Source organism: Protopterus annectens, chromosome 7.part0 (genome assembly GCF_019279795.1).
Source record: "Protopterus annectens isolate FY-2018-M chromosome 7.part0, PAN1.0, whole genome shotgun sequence".
NCBI classification, from domain to species: domain Eukaryota; kingdom Metazoa; phylum Chordata; order Ceratodontiformes; family Protopteridae; genus Protopterus; species Protopterus annectens.
This window is the reverse complement of record NC_056739.1, coordinates 1,139,393,145-1,139,416,408: the sequence shown is the minus strand read 5'-3', so window position 1 is coordinate 1,139,416,408 and position 23,264 is coordinate 1,139,393,145. Positions and strand designations below refer to the sequence as shown.

The 23,264-nt window shown below is 43.7% G+C and overlaps 1 protein-coding gene across 1 annotated transcript in view; it reads left to right on the top strand.

Moving 5' to 3' along the window:
- BLM (BLM RecQ like helicase) overlaps positions 1-23,264 on the top strand; it is a 1,689,823-nt gene that overhangs the window by 1,392,087 nt on the left and 274,472 nt on the right. The window contains exon 22 of the mRNA XM_044077719.1: positions 19,863-19,985. Coding sequence (XP_043933654.1) covers positions 19,863-19,985 — 123 coding nt within the window. The remainder of the gene's footprint in view (positions 1-19,862; positions 19,986-23,264) is intronic.

The following is a 23,264-nucleotide window of genomic DNA, read 5'->3' as shown; positions in this document are numbered from 1 at the left end:
CCATTATTTGCCAGGGGTATGTCATAGTCTGGAAATCCCTTCCACCCTTTATGGGTATTCCTCAGACCCCTCAGGAACAACCCACTTTCTTTCTAGAGGTGCTTCGGGATCTTTTGACCCCAGGGTACCATTCAAGAAGTACCGGAGTCTCAGAAGGGGGGAGGAGGCTTTACTCCAGGATGTTTCTAGTGCCCAGGAAAAGAGGGTACATGGAGATCAGTTCTTGACCTTTCTGATCTAAACACTTTTCTGAAGGTGCTCTCTTTTCGAATGTTGTCCCTTTAGACTTTATTCCCTCTTCTGCTTCCTCTGGCTTTATACGGTGTCACTGGATCTGAAGGATGCTTATCTTCATATTCCAATTCATCCCCTTTTCAGGAAGTGTTTACATTTTCGTCGTTTGCTTCTTGGCATTTTCAGTTTTTTGCTTTGCCCTTTGGCCTTTTTGATGCCCCAAGGGTATTCACCAAGTGCCTCACTACTCATATTGCTTTTTGCAGGATTCAGGAGATCCAAGTCTTTTCCTTACTTGGACGATCTATTTCAGGCATCCTCTCCAGAGATCCTGTTGCAAAACCTTCATTTTGCCTGAAGTTCACAATAAGTTTCAAAGTCTTTTCTGACTGCTTCTCAAGACCATGTTTTGTGGGGTACAGGGTAGAGACTGTGCCCTTACTGGCAACCCTGCCTCCTCACAAGGCTTTAAGATTGATTACCTTCTTTCAAATGCTTCTTACTCTGACCTCCAAACTCCACATTAGAAAGTTTCACTGATTTCTGAAGTCTGTTTGGCTTCAACATGTACATCCCCTAAAGTTTGTAGTTCATCTTCTGCCTTGTATATCAAGATCGAACTTCACTTGTGGATCCAGCAGTTGTCTCTTAATCCAAGGCTCCCCTTTCATCCTCTTCTTCCCTTTCAGGAGCTGTTCACAAATGCTTCAGATGTGGGATGATGAGCAGCTTTTGGCTCCCTAAAGGTGCAGAAGGTGTGGTCGCCTGTTCAACAGAGCACATGAATGTCAGAGATGAGAGCTCTTCGGCTGGCACTTCAGGCTTTTCATCCTTTTCTCCCCAGGGCTTCTCCCGTTGTTTACAGACAATACCACATTGATGTGGTATGTATCTTCTTTGCCGGTTAGCACTCCTAGTGTGGGATCTTGCTATCCAGTATGAAGTGACTGTTAAGGCAGTTTACATTCCCTCAGATCAGAACATTGTGGCAGACACTCTGAGCACATCCTTAACTCAGTCCTACAAATGGATGCTTCACAGGGCTGTGTTTCTGGACATTGTCCATCTGTGAGATACTCCTCAAATAGATGTTTTTCCCTCCCCCTCTGAACAGACAATTTCCTCTATTTTGTGCCAGAGTCCCAGGTCCTCTGGTTTGGAAAGTGGACATCCTAGCTTTTTCTGGGAAGGGGACGTTTCTCTATGGTCTCCCTCCCATTCCCCTCATTCCAAAAGTCCTGTTCAATCTCTATCTCAAAATCTTGTTGATGACCCCCTTTTGGCTGAGGCAGCATTGTTTCCTATTCTGCATTTAGCCAAGGGCAGTTATCACACGTTACATCACAGGGTGGACATACACAGGACAAGGGATCTCTCATCCATCCCAACCAGTCCACTTTTCAACTGACACTGTGGGTGATAGGATTTTGATTCCAGATAAACACCTTTTTTCTGTGGATATGCTTAGGGTCCTTCATGTTGCCAGAAACCCAATACTAGAATGTCCTACTTATCCAAATGGAAGAGGTTGTCTGTTTGGTGTCTTACTCATAATGTGGATCCACTTTCTGTGGATGTTCCTTGGGGTCTTTATCTGTGTGATTTGCTCATTGCTGGGTTGCTTATTCTTCTGTTAAGGCTCACTTAGCTATTTCTGCTTGTCTGCCTTTATCTCCTCCTCCTTTAGCTTCTTGATTAGAAGCTAAACAATTCCTTAATGGTGTCCTTCAAATTAGGCTTTCCAGGAAGCCTATTCTCGTCCCTGGGATCTTCATTTTTTTTTTTTTCGGAGAAATTGACTCGGGCTCCTTTTGAGCCTGCTGCTTCAACTTCCTTCCAACATTGCTCTTGGAAGACTGTACTTTTGTTAGCCATTAGTTCTGCCAGATGGGTGTCTGAGCTTCAAGCCCTTATGGCTTGTCCTCCTTTTTGGTGTTTCATAAAGACATGGTGTCCTTGCATACTAATCCTCCTTTTATGCCCAAGGTGGTGAAGGAGTTGTCCCTTTAATCAGTCGATTCATTTGTTTACTCTTTCTCTCTCTCGCAGTCTGCCAATAAGAATATGCTGCACATAAATGTGCATAGACAACTCAGATTTTGTTTGGATAAGGAAATCTGATCAGCTGTTTGTTTCCTTTCATCCTAGATCCTTAGGATTAGCTGTGTCCAAGCAGACTATTTCTTCTTGGGTCCCTAAAGCTATTTCCTTTTGATATTCCTTACATGGTAAGAATCTTTCTTGTTCTGTTAAGGCTCATTCTACTAGAGCTGTGGCTTCTTCCGTTGCTTCTTTCAAGAGTATGGCTACTAACTCTGTTCTTGAGGCAGCTACCTGGACAATTTTGCATACGTTTACCAAACACTACAAGTTGGGTGAAATCTCCAGAGCTAGAGATAGTTTTGCTAGGGCCATGGCTTCCTAGGGGGCTCTGCTGGTCCTTCCTCCTCTCGGGTTTCTTTTTGAGCTTTGGCTCTCTCCCTAATGTTATGAATACTGCAACAGTGAAATGGAAGGACATGGTACAGTTGTATAAAATCTTACCATAACGGTAGATGTCCTCCTCTTCACTGGTGTGGTATTCACTCCCTCTTCCTCCTGGTCCATTTATCTTCTGGATGTACTGGTTACCTCTTTTTTTTTTTTTCTTGGACTGGCATTACAACTGTGGCTCTCAGTTCCGATGATGGTACATCTGGGCATCACTTTTGTTGTGCGCTTCACTAGGAGCATTCGTGTGACGTACTGTGTACCTTAAGGCAACCTAAGGCTTTGGTATACTGGCTGGATGTCGGGCTGCCCTTGGCAGGGGATCCCTAGTGTTATGAATACTGCAACAGTTGAGAAGGACATCTACCATTATGGTAAGATTTGCACAAATGTGCTTTCTCTCCTGACACTTTTGGAAACATTGTGGCAGACACTCGCTCCCTAAGGGATGGGGGATTCTAACAATGGATGTTGTGCATGAGCAGAGGTGAACCACTGAATTAAAGCTTCAGAGGGCCCTTCACTGAGAGGCCTTAGCACTCATGAGTTGCTCATCTGCCATTCTCTGGAGGCAGTCGGGGTGTGGGTACCTGTCCCTACACCTCAAAGTCTAGATGTCCATCACAAATGACAGTTTGGGTGCAGAGGATAGCTAGAGGCTATTACATTCCCTTGTCATTTCCCCCAAATTCAAAAAAAGGTTACCAAACCCTCCACCCTCTCAAAGACCAGGAGCACTCAAGGAAGTGCAAAAGCTGCTAAACAAGTAAAGAGGTCCCACCAGACAACTTATTCCAGATTGATTTTGGTGCCAGAAAAGACCAGGGACCTCAGCCATCTCAATCAATATGTCAGGCAGGCAGAGTTCCAGATGGGCACTGCTCAAGCCATTCTCCCACTGCTGAGTGTGAATGATTGGATGTGCTGCATAGATCTTCAGGATGCATACTGCCATATCAAGATGGACAGGCAATCACACCATTTCCTCCCCTTTCACCAAGTGTATGGCAGTGGTAGCAGTGTATCTCAGGCTGCAAGGGTTTCAAGTGTTCCCATATCTGGAACACTGGCTCATTTTCCACTCTGATGGGAATCTGCTTAACCAAGCAGGAGACTCCTTGCTTCAGATTTGTTTGATGTGTGAAATCAGTCATTCTGAACAAGTCAATATTTTGCCCTGTACAAGCAATAGCATTCATAGGGGATCATTCGGACACAGTTCATCAGACAGGAAAACTTCCATGGAGCAGATTATGAAAAATTCACGATCATGCTCCAAGTACTGTTTCATCTGAAAAACCAACTACAAGAATTGTCCTTCGCTTACTGGGTTTGATGGCAGCCTCCATCACCTTAGTCTGTCTCACCAGGTATCACTTGAGAATACCACAGTGGACACAAGCAATGCAGTTGTCTATTTGGCGACAACCATTGTCTTTCCCCGTACATCTTGAGTATTTGCAGGGCTTGCATTTTTTGTGGTGGCTCAAATCCCCTATGGTACTACAAGGTCATCCATTTCTTTCCACAGCCCAAAGCTATTGTGACAACAGATCCTACCCTGTTGGGTGGGGGAGGGACAGTACAGGCGAAGAAAGTCAACAGCACATGGTCTCCTTTCCAGACCAATCCCCATATCAACATTCTGGAAATGAGGGCAGTCCTCCTAGAGATCCATGTCTTTCAGGACTCCCTACCTCAAGGACTGATACCTATCCAAAATGACGACATATCAGTAGTCTGGTATATCAAACCTGATCTTACCTATTTTGTTGAGAAGCCGTGAGAGTTTGACAGGGGGTGATATCTTCCAATTGCTTTCTTCTAGCAGCTCACATTCTGGGGAAGTCTAGTGTTGTACCAGATAGCTTGAGTAGGTCCATGGTTCTTTCTCATGAGGGTTCCCTCAGTCAAAAGGTAGTGGAGCAGATTTTTCACCACTGGGGCCAACCGTGATGCAGTCTTTTTATTTCTTCTCAATACACCAAGTGCAGCAGTTTTTTTGGCCATATTCCCCTGGAAGGGGGAGTCTGCAGGGATGGGCACATACACACATGGCCTCTTGGTCTTAATATATGCCTTACTTCTGACACACCTCATCCCAAACTTTCTTCAAAAAACACTGGAGAGGAAGGTCACTGTAATCCTCATTGCCCACTTTGATTCCTCTGTTTATGGCCTCATCTGGAACACCCTCCATGGGTGCTGGATCTCCGTCCACATCTCATTTCCCACCCCTCCTGCCTGCCTTTTCTGGGCATTCAAGCCCTCAAGTTAATCCCTGGTTTCCCCACTTTCCATTGATGGCTATTCAGTACAAGCTTTAAGTTATCCATATTCTTGCTTGATCCCAGAGTCCTGTCTGTTAGGAGGATTTGCAAAAGCAAATGGAAAAGTTTGTGTTTCAGCTATGGAAAGAAATTTAGACCCTTTTTGATACCACTTCCAGCAGTCTTGGACTTTCTAGCCTGCATTATTCTGAATGGTGCCAGCTATTCCACGATCAAAGTCCAGTTATCAGCTATTCCCAGTTTCCACTTTGGAGAAAATCAGTCCCCCATTGCTTCTCTCAAATTATATAAGTCTTTTCTGAGGTGTCCCTTTCTTCTTAGCCCTCCCCTTAAGAGGTCCTACCACTCACCGGGAAATTACTGTTCTACTTTACGCACTGACTCAATCATCATTTGAACCTGCAGCCGTCGTAGAATTTCATTTCCTTAAATGGAAAACTTTGTTTTTTGTGGCAGTTACTTTTGCAGAAAGGGTATCAGAACTCCAGGCCCCCTCATGTAAAACTCCATACATTATTTTTCATAAGGACAGTATTTCTCTTGAACCTGTCCCTCCTTTTTACCAAGAGTTGCTACCAAAACCAACTTAAACCAAAGCATTAATCTTGACAGTTTTCTCTCCAAAATTTTCTGACAGAAGAGGACATGCTACATTTATTGGATGTTCATAGACGGCTTTGATTTTACATCCTCCATACAAAATCATTCTAGGTGAAGGAGTTTCCAAAGTCACCTTATCCTGGTGCCTGTTAGCTTGTATAACTCTTGTGCACATAGAAAAAGTTCATACCTTCTTATCCCATTATAAATGGGATTTACTTCCAGAAGTAGAACAGCATTTGGTTCATCTGTCCTCTGGAATATCCTTCCATGAATCCACCCAAGGTTTATATTAGCTGGGGACTCTGTCCCATCCATTCAGAAATGGTTAGAAGGGGCAACATCAGATATGAAAGTTATGTACTTGTATAGATCTGTGTTATCTGCTTACATCTTTCCTCAACTTCCTTCCCAGCTGTCCCATTGCCTGATTTATGGAACTCATTATTTTATTCTGGTTGACTAGATTGGCCTATCTTAAGGCCTTTCAAGTATACTTTTTAGCTTCAGATCAATTTCTGAGCATTATTTAATTTATTGGATAATCTCTTATAGCATTGTTGTTGCTGTTTATAACAAGATGCTAATATTCTTTCTCTTGCAAACTCGATTGGAGGTAATGTTGGACTTTGCAGGGGGTTGTGGGTAAGGAGAGAAAGTCTTGAGTGGCTGAAGTTGGATCCGTGAACAGATTCTTAGACCCATCCTTTTAAGGAAGGAAGAAGACAACATAAATTTATCGTTATGGTAAGTGCGAAACTTTCGTTTTTCTCTTTCCCAAATGTTGAGTATATTTAGGGATGTATTCATCTGGGAGTAGTAATCATCTGCTGCTGAGATTTACAAGGTTTATGATCTTTTTTGAGGATGAGTCCCTGGATACGGCGACGTTCCCTCCATTGATTCCAGCATTGGAGGACATTTTTAAGAAAGGTTGTAATTCACCTTTGAACGAATCTTTACATAAAAAGTGTTTAAGAAATTCAGAGTGCGCTCAGCCATGCCTGGCCTCCAAGCCCCCTTGTCTGATAACACTATTTCTGTGTCTCAAGTGAAATCTTCCAATAAAAAGATTGCATCAATCCCAGTCCCTTCAGGTAAATCAGACAAGTGGCTAGAATCTCAGGAAAAGAAGCTGGCACAGTCCAGCACAGCAGCTTTTGAAGTGTGTTCAATTCACACAAGACAGGGTAGGTAGATAATACCCCAATCTCAAACATCATCAACTACTGCCCAAATGATTCAATCCTAATACCTTTTAGGCATCTGTTTCACTGGACGTGCAACAGGTACTAACGGAAGCAAGAAAACCTGCTACTGGAAAGTCCTTGTTAGCAAGTGGTGAAGATTTTCTAGTTGATACCTAATCAATAAACGGAGCTCTATCAAGGATTATAATGCCACTGGTGGTCAAATATTTACTAGTGTATGGCCTTTCATACTCTATCAATGTAAATTTTGTTGCCATTTTGGCATGTCTGCCTATGGATCCTCCACTTCTATGTTTTTAGCAAAGCAGTTTCTGAAAGGAGTGTTACACCTGAGACCACCACAAAGTTTGCTCCTTTCTGGGATCTTAATATTGTGCTTGAAAAATCAACTACACCTCCATTTGAACCTGCACATCAAGCATATTAAAAGTTCATTACATGGAAACTTCTTTTTGCTCTGACATCTGCAAGAAGAGTATCTGAGTTGCATGCTTCTGTGGTGGGTGAACCCTATTTGGGCTTCATAAGGGGTAGGATATCATTAATAACAAGTCCTTGGTCATGCCTATTGTTTGAGTTTACTTTGATTAGGCCGTTAGTGTGTGTTCTGTCTTGACCCTCAGAACTAGAGAGAAAGGATTCTACATACTCAGGCTAGGCAGCTCACGTACTAGCTTGACAGAGCCATGTTGTTTAGAAAAGCTGATCAGCTATTTATTTCTTATACTGCGATTAAGAAATGGGAACCTGTGTCAAATCAGACCATCTCCCTACAGTTAGCCTCTGCTATTGCCTTTTGTTATATCCACTATGGTAAACCAGTTCCAGGTGATATCAGTACTTGCTGTATAAGTACCTTGTCTTCTTCGACGGCATATTGGAAAGAGGTGGACTCCAGAAGCATTCTGTAGCCAGCCTGCTTACATGGTCCTCTGTACATGTCTTTACAAAGCAATTACAGACTGGATTCTTTCTCTAGATCCAGAACTGGCTTTTTAGGACCATTCTTCAGGGGCTCCTGGATTGATATCCTTCCTTCTCACAGGTTGTATAGGCTTTAGTAATCAATCCATATAACCTAAAGGCTACTGCATCAGTGGGAGTGATGAACATAGTACAGTTGTGTTTGAATTCTTCTCTGCTACAGTAGCTGTATCCATCTTCTGTCCCCAATTATTGTATATAGTTATTATTGAGAAATACTTTGGTTATTTCTTGTTTAATTCAGAGTCAGTATACTGCCTCTCAACTTTTAAGCAAGAAAATCCTTAACATTTTCCACTCTTACTACTGATTTATTTTCCTTCCTCTGGGCTGACCAGTCAGCAGTCAGTGGAAGTGTGGGGGGAGTCGGAGCTTTTGGAAGCTGGCCGATTGTGTCCTGAGCAAGACAACCCGAATAACTTAAAGGCCACTGCAGCAGAGAGGAATTCGGTCATCTACCGTTACATAACTGTACTTTTTGTTTGGCCCTTCTGCTACTCCTATTGTCAAACTTTTTATGATAAAAGGTAAGTTAATTGAGGGAGTGTCAGAGATATTTCAATCCCCCTTTACAAATCTCCCTAATGATAGTTTCCTTTCCTTTTGAAAAACAAAACAAGCAATCTCTCAACTCAAGGCAAATTGGGGGGGGGGTGGTTGGATTGCAGGAGGGGGAACAACAAGAAACACATATTTTTTTCCCCCAAAAAAGGAACAGTCTTAATACCTCAGAATGACTATGCCAGCATTCTATCAGTCATGCCCTTCCTTCTTGCCTCTCTTTCTCAAGCTCTCCCAGAAGCTGGCTGTATACATTCCCTTTGGCAACAGATTGCATCAGACTATTGGGTGCTAAAAGTGGTTCCGGAGTGGTCCAACACATCCTTTTACTCTAGGAGTCATACTGTCCAGTGTCTTTATCCCAGAGAAGGGGAATGCTTCTACTCCAGAATGTTTCTAGTTTTAAAGAACAAACTTTCATGGCGAACAGTTCTAGATCTTTTATTTCTCAACCGCATGTGAAAGTACCAAAATTCAGAATGTTGTCTGTTACCAGTAATCCTCCTTCTGGGTTTTATGGTAACATTAGATCTAAAAGATGCTTATTGCATTTCCGTAGGCTCAGGCTTCAGAAATTTTTTCAAATTCTGTGTTTGGGTTGCATTATTTCTTTGCATTAGCCTTTGAGTTATTTGCAGTAACTAGGGTGTTTACAAAATGTCTGTCTGCAGTGATGTACCACTGCAGACTTCTAGGCATTCACATTTTTCCTTATGAAAGTGATTTACCAGTATTTGCAGAGTTTTGCCAGATGCAGGAGTCCATTAACATTAGTTACAGGCAAACTGTGTTTTTAGACTTTTAAAAATTGACTCTTCAAAGGCATTTTTACATAGGAAAAGGTGCATTTGTATCTGTAAACTTCCCTAATCTTCTCCAATCAGTGTGAGACTTCAGCATTAGAATATCTCCGGATTCTCATGATTCCTCTTGCCAGGTTATACATAAGAAAAATTAATTTTTAATAAAAAAAAAATGTGGCCCCCACATTCCTCAGTTTTATGCTTTATCAAGAGAACTGCATTAGTGCAGGCAATAGGATACCCCGTTTTTTTGATTGGGGAACATTTTCTAAGGGGATAAAGGTGCAAGACCAAAGCACATAAATGTCAAAAACATGTTGGCTGTGATGCATGCTGTAGAATCTCCTCATGACCTGTGGTCCATAGGATCATTACAAGTTATTACAGGCAATACCTCAGTGATGAGGTACATAAATAAACAGGGGACACCAGGTTCTACCACCTGTGCTGGCGAGCTGTAATGGTTTGGGAGTTAGCTCGACAGCATTGTATGACCTTCCAGGTATCTTGCATACCATCAGAGAAAAACGTAGTGGCAGACAAGCTGAGTAGGGCCAGGACAGACCCCCACTACAAATGGAAGTTGAATGAGGTGGTCTACCAGGAATGAATCCACTTACAGGGAATAACTCAGATAGATCTGTTCACCTCCTTTCATGACAATTAAGTGAATCCTGTACCAGGACTCCTTGCAGGTAGGCCTGGAAAACAGACGCATTTTCTTTCCGGTGGCCAGGAATGCTCCTCTGTGCATTTTCCCACTTTCCACTGGTATCCAGGGTCATTCTAAAGATTCAGGGGGAGACTTCAAAAAATATTGTGGTGACTCCCGTCTGGCCCAGACAACATTAGTTCTCCTTTTGGCAAGGGACAGTTACCACAAGCTTCCTTACAGATTGGATCTACTCTCACAAGACAGTGGAATTTGATACACCCCAGTCTCAATTTAAACTGACTGGCTAGATAATTCAGTTCTAATACTTTTTAGACACTTTTTTTCATGGAAGACATGCAGCAGGTAGTAAAGCTGGCAAGAAACCCTGCTACAAGGAATTCTTACGTTAACTAGTGGAGAAGATTTTCTAGTTGATGCTCGTCTTTAACCACAAGGCCCTGTCTGGGATTATTACCTCCGGTTGTCAAACATTTGTATGAGTTGCTATTCTATGCCCTGTTTACTCCTTTGATAGTGGGTATTTATTAGCTATTTCAGCATGGCTGCCTGTGGATTCTCCTATTCATTTCAGACTTTAAGCTGTAATACATAAAGGTTTTTCTACTGATGTTATGTCACCTATTATTCAGGTGACACTTAACGTTTCCTGCAAAAAATAAATATCTCAATTATTTTATCTGTTAAAAACAGGTATTCTGGCTGGTTTTGGTTCATGTTTTTTTAGCCTGATTTATTTACGTGGCATTTGCACGGGAGTATTCAGGTTTCAACTATTCATGGTGGGTTAACCCTTTTGCTTTTCCAGGCATATAGAGTTGTGTCTTTTGGCTTTTCCTGGTTAGGGGTCGCCACAGCGGAACTCCGGTCCGCTAATGATTGGCAGTGGATTTTTACGTGCCGAGTTGCCAGCCCTGGTGCACAACCTTCAACGAAGGTGTGCCCATTCACGCATGTCTCCACACAGAAGACGCTCTAGGTGAGAATCGAACAGGACGTCTTACTGTGAGGTGACAATGCTACCGCAGCACCACCACCACAGTTTTTTCCATGCATATAGAGTTATCTGTAGAAAAAAATCCCCATATATGCTATTACTTTGAGTGTACCTTGACTTTAGTCATCTATTCCCCTCCTTTCAGTGACAGGGAGAATAGATTATTTGTACTCTGCTCATAATTTTGCAACTCTGGTATTATCTTGTCAAGTCTTTTAAGAAAGCTATACAGCTGTGAAATCCCTAATATGGGACTGGAAAAGGACAGCCTGTGTCAATTTTAACTGTATCTATTGGTTGTTCCTTTCTCTATCTTTCTTTGTTATTCCCACCATGGTAGGGACAGCCTGTGTCAATTTTAACTGTATCTATTGGTTGTTCCTTTCTCTATCTTTCTTTGTTATTCCCACCATGGTAAAACATTTCCAGGCAGGATTAGGGAACATTCTAATATAGCCTTGTTTGATGGCATATTGGAAAGGGGTGGGATTTAGAAGCAATCTAGAGGCAGCTACATGGTCTTCTGTACATACTTTTACAAACTATTGCATACTGGATTCCTTTTCCAGGATTAGTACTTTGCTAAGACCAGACCCATATCTTTCTTCTTAACTGGGGTTCTATAAGCTTTTTTAATCAACCCGAATACCCAAAGGCTACTGCAGCAGTTAGAATGATGCACATACTTCAGCTATGTAAGTTGCACTTACCATGGAAGATAGATGTTCAAATTCCTCACTGCTACAGTATCAACACCCACCCACCACCCCCTACGTCTGTATGTAGTTCAGATGTAAAGTTGTTCTATATATATTGCAGAGATTCGGGATGAATATTATCCTTTACTTTTGGTCAAAAGTCCTGAAGAAATATTCATTCTGACTGCTGCTGTCTCTTCACAGGGGCTGTCCTCTTAGCAGTCAGTGAAGGTGTGGCAGGGAGCCAGAGCTTTTGGAAGCTAGCTAGTTGTTCTGTACTGGGCAGGACATAACCCATATAGCCTTAAGGTTACTGCAGCAGTGAGGAATTTGAACAGCTACTGTTCTGGACAAGTGCAACTTGTACGACTGTGCTTTCCACTACAGCCTTCTTTAGCAGAATGCTTTTGCTCAATGTACCTGAGAGGCTGCAGCTTGGACTTTCATTGACACATACATTAAACATTGCAAAACTGGGTGTACATTCTAGAGGCAAGTCAAGATTCACTTTTTCTGTCTTGCAGGGCATGGTGTATCCACCCGTTAAGAGTTTGAGGGCAGACTGGTTGATGCTCTCCCATTTATGCAGTACAGTTGTGCGAGTATACTCACCATTATTGCACAAATAATAGGTGTCATTATTGCAGGGCAGGCAGTCTTTCTCCATACCCTTGGTCCTACACAATTTTTTGTGTGGTGGTCCCCGTGTTTTTTCTTTTCTGCCCCATTTAGGGGGTTTGTGGGTTGATGTGTTTTTTTATTACAGCAAAATGCATACCCTTAGTGTGTATTAAAATATATAGGCATTCTGAAGCAGTGTCTAATTTCAAAAGTTGTTTGAGTTGCACTGTAGTCATCAGTAGCCAGAAACATTGAAGAATGGTACAGTTATTTTCCCCACTCCACAGTCAGGATTTTTATGAATAGAAATAATTGTAGCACTAAGTTTAGGGTCTTCATACCTCCATGCTAAGTAATGTACTTGAAACGGAAAGCATCCCTTCATTTTCTAGATATGCTTAAATGGGTGTATGTAAATGAATGACTAGTCTGGATCCTGTGGTATTGATTACTTAAGTAAATGTAATTGATGTGATGTTAAGTTGTCAATCTCGCCTTCATTCTTGCTTGATTGGTTCGGAGCCGATCCCTCGGCTCCGACTCGGCACTTGCTTTAGCTCGAGAACTCCTTTTACCAGCTCGAGGCAGCCCCATATCCCATGATGCAAGGCAGGAAGTACCCAGATCTCGTTTGCCGCTTCGCTTGGGAGGTCTTCTCTTTACCAGCTCCTGGTAAGTAGTTCACATTTGTGATATTTAAGCCCCTTTTAGTTTAAAACTAATTTTTTGATAGTTTAATTTTAATTCTAACCTTTTTCTGACAGAAATCCCTGTCTCTCTTAATTTTTTTTAGTTAGTCAATTTTCCCTATCCCATTCCCCCCCCCCTGTTAGGGTGTGTGTGTTGGTGTTTTTTTTTTACAAAATACCTCTTGGTATTTGTTTAATTTAATTTTGACTGGTGTGTCTGTGTGTGTTGTGTTTAGGCACCATGTCTAAGGAGAGGGTTTCAGGTTTTAAGAAGTGTGACTCGTGCTGTCAGAAGATGTCTCTGACAGACGGTCACACTTCTTGCCTGTACTGTTTGGGCCCTCTTCACCTGCAGGACTCCTGTGCTATTTGTCACTCCTTCAGCCAGAGAGTCCTGCAGGAGAGACGCAATAAGTTGATTCTCAGGGGTCTTCTTGCCGGAGGGCTCTCCGGCTAAGTCGGCTCCACAAAAATCAACTAAAACTGCCAAGGCCCAGGCTTCTGTTTCTAAGCCTGCGGCCTCGGCTCCGACTCGTATAGAGTCGAGATCGCCTCCGGCTGGAGCCGATTCTGGATCCACAAAGCTTTCGGCGCCGATGGCTATCGGTGCCGAATCTGTTTTGACCACTGTGGTGTCGGCTCCGATCGGCTCCGACACCCATGTGGCACGGGCATCGGTGTCGGCTCCGATCGGCTCCGACACCCATGTGGCACAGGCATCGGTGTCGGCTCCGATCGGCTCCGACACCGTTACCTTGGTAGCTGTATCGGCTCCGGCTGGAGCCGATACATCGAGACGTTCTGCCGGCTCCGAGAAGTCGGTGCCGACAGGATCTGTAGTATCGGCTCCGATGGTCCATTCCAGGAAGAGGTCGAGGTCTCCTTCCTTGGAGCCGATACTTTCGGCTCCGGCTTCGCCTCTTCTATCGGAACGGAGCCATCGGAGCCGATCTTCAAGGTCATCCAGGTTGTCAGATCATGACCTAGAGAGAGTGGTCAGTAGATTACTCAAGTCACAGGTACTGGCCCAAATGCTACACAGTCCGTCTCAGCAGACGACTGTTGGTCCACACCCCGTTACAGTTCCTCCTTCGACTCTACCCCAGAGTTTGGAGTTGGAGTCTTCGGGCATGGTTACTGCTACGGCTGGAGGACGGATACCTCCTTCTGTTCCTTCAGCCCCTACTCTTATCTCCTCTTCCTTAGAGGGATTCGGTGGTCGGGCTTCCATGGTCTCCTCCGAGGGGGTGAGTGGCATCGGACCCTTGTCCGAGCCCGCTCTTCCCCTTGGAGCCTCGGCCTTGGTGAGCTCGGCCCCGACATCTGCCTCGGAGACTTCCCTTTCGGTGGCCCCTGGAGTTCCTAGCTCTTCGGAGCGGGTTCTCTCGGACCTGCCTGGGAGGGGAGCATTCGAGGTGATGAAGAGTGTACTGGCCACTGGTATCAGTCAGCAGTCTCTTTCCGTAGCTCCTCCCTCTATTGTACCTGTTGACATCTCTGCCACTTCTCTTGCTACAGGACCCAGAGATCCTCCGCCTCAGGTTTCCCCATTGGGAATTTCCCCCTCTTCCGAGGATTCTCCTGATGTTTCGGGAGATCCTCCTAGGAAGAGGACTTGTAAGAGGAAGCATGTAGACTCCCCTGAGTCTGTCACGTCGGATACTGACTTTGATGAGTCAGAGGGATCCCCTAGATCCCCCTCTGAGGATGTCTCCTTCTCAGACATCCTAGAACTTCTGAAACAGAGGGGAAACTGGCCCACCAACAATCCCTCTGAGGATGAGTCAGTATACCTAGAGGCGTTTGGATCTCGGCCCTCCACCTCCTGGGTGTCTCCGCCTTCGACCCCTTATGCAGGTTATTGCAGAAGGCGTGGACAGCTCCTGACTCTGTAGAGCCAGTCCCTAGGAGGCCTTCTAAATTTATCACTGCCCCTAGTGACAAACAATTCCTTACCAAGGGTGTCCCGCTGATGCCATGGTGGTGGCTGCGGCCACCAAAAGGAACTTGCAGATCCTTCCGTGCCCGTCCATCCTCCTAATAAGGACTCTAGGACCATGGATAGGTACGCAAGCGGATGTTTTCCTCAGCGACCTTTGCTATGCTCGCTGAATTATCTTTGTCACTTCACCAGACTCCAGAGAGATATCCTGAAGGAGCTGGGAGAAGTAGTTCAGGATCCTACAGCTGCAGGGGCCCAAGAAAAGATTGCTTCGCAGCTAGGAACCCTCAATTCCATTGCTAACTCCTCCATGCGGCTAATATCTTATGCTGCGGATGGAGCGAGTAGAGCCGCAGGCACAGGTGTGGCTCTTAGACGCCAAGCCTGGATGCGGCTATGTGATTTTATGGATCCCTTTAAGGCGTCCTTCACAAATTCTCCCTTTGATGGGTCAGCTTTGTTTGGCCCTCAGGTGAAGGAGACCTTGACCAGGTGTGAGCAGGACGGCAAGACTCTTTCTGCTGTTGGAGTCCGTTTTCCACCCCTTCTAGGCCTTATCCCAAAGGACAGAAGGGTGGGAAGATGTGGTTCCGTAAATCCCAAGGAGTCACGCCCGGATTCACGTGGTCAGTTTACCCCTAGAGGCAGAGGGGTAACAACAACAGACGCGCTCTAGAGGCAGAGGGGTCCAAGAACCAGGGCAACAGGGAGTCTCTTCCTGAGAAGCCCTTTCAGCATCCCTGAGGTGTTGCCCGGCTGTCCCTCCTTGGAGGCAGTCGGGGGAAGATTATCACTGTACCCAGAAGCCTGGCATTCCCTCACTCAAGACAGATGGGTACAGTCGATCATATCCAAGGGTTACATAATTCCTTTCGAGGAAAGTCCCTTCCCCTCAAGTTCCCTTCCAGATGTACCACATGTAAGGGACATTGCAGAGTTAGAAATCGCAAAACTACTGCAAAAAAGAGCCATTCAGCCAGTTACAATAGACCATTCAGAGCCCGGAATCTACTCAAGGTTCTTTTGGTCCCCAAAAGACGGGAGACTGGAGACCAATATTGGATCTCAGCAGACTCAACAAGTCTGTCAGGAAGACAAGATTCCGAATGGTCACTCTTCAATCAATTCTGCCCTTCTTACAGAAGGACAACTGGATGTGCTCAATAGATCTTCAGGATGCGTACTATCACATCAAAATTCACAGACGCTCCAGGAGATTTCTCCGCTTCGGCTGGGGTCCAGTCATTTCCAGTTCAGAGCCCTGCCCTTTGGTCTCACTACAGCCCCCAGAGTGTTCACCAAATGCATGGCAGTGGTCACGGCTCACCTGAGACGTCAAGGATTCCAGGTGTTTCCGTATCTCGACGACTGGCTCCTGTCAGCCACCACCAGGCATCAGCTTATACAAGCCAGGGATTACACAATAGACCTTTGTTCTCATTTGGGCATCTCAGTCAACTTCGAAAAGTCATCCTTATCGCCCTGCCAGTCTATTACCTTCATAGGCGCAAACTTAAACACTGTTCGGATGTCAGCTACCCTTACAGAACAAAGAGTTTCAGACATTCAGACTCATGTCAGGATCATTCTGGCCAGCAAGAAGGTACAGGCCAGAATGGTTCTAAAGGTATTAGGTCTCATGGCTGCGGCCATCACTCTTCCCCTGGCTCGATTCTACATGCGCCTCCTTCAGTGGATGCTGTTCACACAGTGGTCATACCAGCAACTCCCAATGCGTCACCAGATTCTGGTGACACAAACATGCAAAGAACATCTTGCTTGGTGGATCACATCGTCTCAGGTTCACCAAGGCAGGTGCTTTGTACCTCCGTCCCCGATAGCCACTGTCACCACGGATGCCTCCCTGATCGGGTGGGGGGGTCATTATCAGGGCAGGATGGTTCATGGGACGTGGCAACCGTTCGAGTACCATCTGCACATAAATGTCCTGGAGATGAGAGCAGTGCTTTTAACGTTGCAAGCCCTCAACGACTTTCTTCCCGTAGGGACAATTGCAGTCCACACAGACAACATGTCTGTAGTTTGGTATATCAACAAACAGGGCGGAACCAAGTCCTACCCCTTGTGTCGAGAAGCGCTCAGACTATGGCAATGGGCGATCTCCTCTCATCGGTTTCTGGTAGCAACGCATATCCCTGGGAAAACCAACATTATAGCGGACAGATTGAGCAGAGCTATTCTCATGCCTCACGAGTGGTCTCTCAAGCAATCCATAGCGGAAGAGATTTTTCTGGAATGGGGTCGTCCATGTTGCGATCTTTTGCTACTCCCCAAAACAGCAAATGTCCAGACTTCTTCAGCCTCTTCCCTCTATCAGGCCATCCCCAGAGACGCTCTGACCCAGGATTGGCCCCAGGGACTTCTTTATGCCTTCCTCCATTTCCTCTGATCCCTCAGGTGATCCAGAAAGCTACCGCTTTGAGAGCCAAATTGATTCTCATTGCCCCTTACTGGCCTCGACAAGTTTGGTTCCGTTCCTCCATCGTCACCTTTTGGTGCAGCCGTGGCATCTGGACCCAGTGCCAGATCTACTGATTCACCAATCCGGTCAGCTGCACCGGTCAATCCCTTCTCTCAACCTCACAGCATGGTTGCTCCACTTCCTTCCTTAGCCAGGCTTCCTTTGATCTCTAACCCAGTTAGAGATATCATAGTAACTTCACTAAAATCCTCTACCAGGAGGATTTACACAAGCAAATGGAACGTTTCTCTTATTGGGCTAAGGCCCAAAATATTGATCCTTTTACTGCCCCTGTTCAGGCAGTTCTGGACTTCTTAGCAGAGATTTTTCATGCAGGCTCCTCTTCTTCCACAGTCAGAGTTCAGTTGGCTGCTATTTCTAATTTTCATGTCGGGATAGCAGATCATAATATTATGTCCCATAGGCTCTGCAGGGCCTTCTTGAAAGGAATTTTCCTACTAAAGCCTCCAATCAGGAATCCTCCTCCTCAGTGGGATCTAAATTTAGTGCTGACATCCTTGATTCTTCTTGTCTTCGAGCCAGCTGTTTCTTGTTCCCTGAAATATCTTTCTTGGAAAACGTTATTCCTAGTGGCTATTACATCTGCCAGGAGGGTGTCTGAACTTCATGCTCTTTCAGTTCGACCCCTATTTGATTTTTCACAAAGACAGAGTATCTTTGAGAACTAATCCATCCTTTTTACCTAAGGTCGCTTCAAAAACAATCTGAATCAATCCATTGATCTCCCGTATTTTTCCTAACTATTCAGATAGAGCTGAACAAAAGCTACATTATCTTGACGTCCACCGTCAGCTTAGATATTATTTGGACAGAACAAAAATTTAGAAAATCTGATCAACTTTTTGTTTCCTATGCGGATAATAAAAAAGGCTTTCCTGTTTCTAAAGTGACTTTGTCCAGATGGCTTTCTTCGGTCATCACTGAAATTTATACGATCAGGGGAAAACAGCTGTGCTCAAAACCTAAAGCACATTCAACTAGGAGTTTAGCTACTTCTACAGCTTTTCAAGCTAGACTGCCTTTGGACACTATTTGTGCAGCGCCACTTGGGCCACTCCTCACACTTTTGTTTCCCATTACAAATTGGACTTGGCCTCCAGGGACAGAGCCAGTTTTGGCTCTACAGTCCTCAAGAGTTTGTTCCATTGAGCCACCCAGGATAGAGGTGCTAGGGACGCGGTCCCATCAAGCAAGAATGAAGGCGAGATTGACAACTTAACATTAAGAAGTTATGTACCTACCATAACGTTCCATGTTAGTTGTCTTCTCGCCTTCTTTCTTGACCCTCCCTCCTTCCCCCTGGCCTGGACAGACCTTGTATAAGAAACTATTATGCTAAAGACCATTCAGACCTGGTCCTTTTTCCATCTGTAGTTTCTTCTTCCTTTGGGAAGTATTTTATGCTTGGTGTTATTGCCCTTTGTCAACAAACGAGATCTGGGTACTTCCTGCCTTGCATCATGGGATATGGGGCTGCCTCGAGCTGGTAAAAGGAGTTCTCGAGCTAAAGCAAGTGCCGAGTCGGAGCCGAGGGATCGGCTCCGAACCCATCAAGCAAGAAAGAAGGCGAGAGAAGACAACTAACATGGAACGTTATGGTAGGTACATAACTTCTTATTTTGTGATTCTTGTCTAACCTTTTCATTCATCACAAAGAGCTCTGTTGCTTCTGCATAACCAAGCTAGTCTCTTACTGCTGATTTGTCATAGTGGTATGTTGCTCTGACTGTAGTGCACAGGGTCCTGGGTTCAAGATTTGGCAGTGAAATGCATGGTGGTAATGCAACATTTGAAACTGGAATAGCATAGTGGTTAGAGCATTCGCCTAGCATGTAGTCAGTCACTGTTTGAGCCCCATGGCAGTCTATACAGTTTCGGGTGGGAGGTTGGCATAATGGTTAAGGCGTTTGCCTTACAAACACAAGGTGCAGGGTTTGATTCTCACATGGGGTAATTGGCTAGGCTTAAAATGGCCCACAAGGGCAGTTAGCTTAGTACTAATTTATGAACTTATTACACGTGTAAAACACACACACACACAATAGGTTGGATGATTCTCTTGTTTACTTGGCTTAGTGGAAACCTTAGTTCTTCATACCTTGACAGCATGGTTTCCCTTCCTGCCATGGCTACCAACAATGGGAAACACTGTGTAGTACAACACATAGTAAGAACAGCTGTACTACTTCTTGTATACAGAAGTGTTAGTTAAATTCTAACGTTTTGCTCTATAATAAACGTATCTAAATTTACTTTATTAGGCTATTTGGTATCTGCAGCTGAGTCTATGAAAGACTGTGGAAATAGACTAAGGCAAATGACGTGATGCGGCTTGTGCTACATATGTGTAGAGCTGATCATGTACTTACCTCACTTTCTTTGTGCTCTCCGACCTTGCTTGAATGTTACTCACATGGTGCTAATTCTTTGGCACAGTGATTAATTTGAGCAAGTGGTGAATATATTCCTGGATTAAGACTCGAACTGCATGATTTTCTTTTAGAAGGTAAGGCTTAGTCTTGCATGGTACTGTGCTATATTAACAGAATTTATGTATACTTACAGAGACATTATCTTCAGATCCTGACGTTTTGCTTCAGATTGATGGTGTAACTGAAGACAAACTGGAAAAATATGGGGCTGAATTTATCGAAGTTATGCAGAAATATTCAGAATGGCAGCTGTCTGGTAAGAAAATGTATTTCATAAAATTAAAATGGCATTTTTTTTTTAAACCAGATTATGGTCTACATTAATGCACGTCTGAATCAGTCTCATATGATTTTCCCAGTGTTTCATTAAAGTATCACAGAAGCTAAGTTGTTATAGTGTATTAATTTTGGCTTGTACTGCTACATTGCACCAAAGATCCTCTTCAGCTGTGTCTTTTAAGTTTGCAGTTGTTGCCAGGGATGTTGACAGCTTCAGGATAAAAAGGCCATTTAGCTCCATAGCAAATGAAAAATACTGTCTGGTCATCCATATCAATTTCACATGTTCCTCACTTGCTCAAGCATCTTATGGTCCATGTGATTGCTACCTAATATGTTCCTATGAATGACCCTTTTGGGGAAATATGCAGATGTCCACAGCAGAGAATGCCATATCAGTTTTAAATATTTCAGTCCACAGTAGAGTGTTAGCCATTTAATTTTTCTCAAAGAATTTTATGCATACCGGAGCACCAAGGCAAGCACTGCTACTGCTCAGTCTGTTTTATAATGTTTGAGTGTAACATGCTTGAAATCAGCAAATCCATAATGAAGTTTTAAGTAGTTCTTTTTTAGAACATTTTGAGCATTTTTCATTTATTGTAGTTTACTTGCTAATGTACCCATCATCCTGCTTAATTAATAAGCCATGGTTCTTGGTGCCAAATTGCTGTTGCTGCTTACAACCCAATGATTGCATTATGTTTAGTCTAGACTTCCTTAAATCGAGTAGTGTGTTTTTATTGCAGGACTTCATCAGCAAATCTAATTCCTACTGTTTTTGTAAACAACTACTACACATTTCTTCAGTCCCCTGCATTATTCCTCTCTGTATAATTTTCACTCCCCTCTTTTAATTCTGTTAAAGGATAGTGCTACTCGGATGTTTATTTTTCCCTCATTAAAATTGCTTATGAATTGCTTTAATCCAACTGCAAGAATTTAATATTAAAGACATGATTTAAGTATCACTGTCTGCATGTACCATTTATAGATTTTGCAATGTTTTACATTTTGGCAGTCTAAACTTGTGTTATTTCATTCTGACATTTGTTGGCAGCATAGGGCTCCTTGCATTTAGGCAGAGGGTTAGAGGAGTCACCGTCGGAAACCGTTAGTCTTAAATTTAAAAGTGTTGTATCTTGAAACTAGATGTAGAGGATTATGACTGGGTTGTCACTCATAACCTGCTTGTGTGTTCAGACATGGAGGCCAAGAAATTCATCTCAAGAGCGAAGCTTGAGAGGTAAATTTCTTGGCATCCATGTTGACAACACATAATTTAAGGTTATGATCAGTGACGTGATCATAATTCTTTGCAGTGCATGAAGCTTTATCTTGACCATATGCTACTAGTTACAGGGGGAAAATCACTAAGTGATTTTCTCAGCTTTCAAAGGAGTAAAGCACTTTGTGAGCATTGTCGAGAGTTAGTGTAAAACAGTCTGTTACATGCACAATTACTTTATATACCTCTCAACTGTCTAGATTTTCATAGGATGTCCAGATTATTGCTTCATATTTTTGGTCTGTTCCTTATAATATCTGTGGCTTTCACGTAAATTGCTGAGGATTGAAGTCATTAAATACTAGCATACATTTGAGTTTGAATTCATATCCTTCAGAAAATGGATGCTATCACAGTCTGTTATTCTAGCAACTTTGTTTGCTTGAGGAACTTGGGGGACACATTACTGGTACAGACAGCAGGCAGAAATTAATCTTTTTTGCTGCCGCTGTCATTTGCTGAACTGTACTGGCTGATTTTACTGCCCAGGTGCTAGACCCTACCTTAACGTTAGGGGGTGCTTAACAATTGTTAGTCAGGTCATGGGCCACCCTTGCCCTTAACTAGTTTCTTTTTTTTTCCCAATTATCAGACAGTAATCACTACAGTCTATGCACCACAAAGAGGTTATGGAGAATGCTGTGCAAGTTTTAATTATTAATTTTCAGCCATGGATAAATGGAAACAGTGAATTAGAGTTCGAGACCTCATCCTGAAAAAAGTTTAGCAAAAGCCATTCATTTTTCAATCTTTCTTCAGAACATTATCAACTCCTATAAAAGTACATTCAGCACTTTGCTTTTAAAATCAAAATGAGTCAGTGAAAATATACTTGTGCAGAGTCTGAAGACATTCACAGAAAGCAGTAATCGATAGTACTGCTGTTGTAAGTGAAATTCACCATCTTTTCTCCAAAAGTCATAACTTTTAGAAGGGATTAACAGGGACAAAGTCAAAATCCGAGTCAAAATCAGGGGCACTTGAGAGGTATGGCCTCAAGCTGACTTATTTATGTTTGGGAGCCAAACCCTTCAGAGCTTTTCTGCTCCCAAACAGTGCGCTTCTGTGTTGGCTTTCAAGCATCAACAGTTGGCCAGCAGTGTTCCTTTGCTGGGCAGATTCCCTTCAGGGAGAACATTGTAGTCACTACAGCCTGTGACGGTCTAAGTGCTGCAGGATCAAGGATCCTCACCACTCACCACCACTAACACTGATGAGAGACAGTCACTAAGAACAGGAATGGATTTACAAAGTGTTTTCAAATGCACCTTTCTGCATCAAGCACAGTTTCCCCCCAAGAGCACACAGGAGCACACTGCAGACCTGGGATTAAACACACTGTCTCGGAGCACTATGTCCCAGTTATGCTGCCAGATTGAAGAAACTCCAGCTCTATTAAGTCGCATACCGTCTGCTCAGAGGTGACATGTGCCTGACATACAAGGCCATGTCCAACCCGGAATTAATGGACGTGCTCCACCTCAAAAAATCCAAATCCACCAAAACCACTAGAGCAAGCGACTTTAGCACGGATATAAAGAGGACGTGCTGGGGGGATAGATTTATCACTCAGAGACTCCCTATGCTGTGGAATAAAATCCCGGTCCATGTGAGGCAGAGCACCTCGCTGGCTCTGTTCAAGAGAAATCTTGACCTGTGGATGGGAGATCGTAGGTTTACCCCGGGAATCATCTCTGTGTCACTGCTGGACAGAGGCACAACAAACTAATGGGTACAGTATTTTTTCATATAAGGGGTGGCGTAAGCCACAAAACTTTGGGCTAGGTTTATAAATGCCTTAGGGCAGATAGCCTAGTATAAACCTATGAACCTATGTACAGCTGTTTCTGGTAAAAGAAAGAGTTTCTTCATTTGCTAGACAGATTCAAGAGTGTGAACCTCAAAATGATTCTGAAGGCACAGATTGTGTGTTATCTCCACAGAATTATTCAAATTGAGGAAACCTGT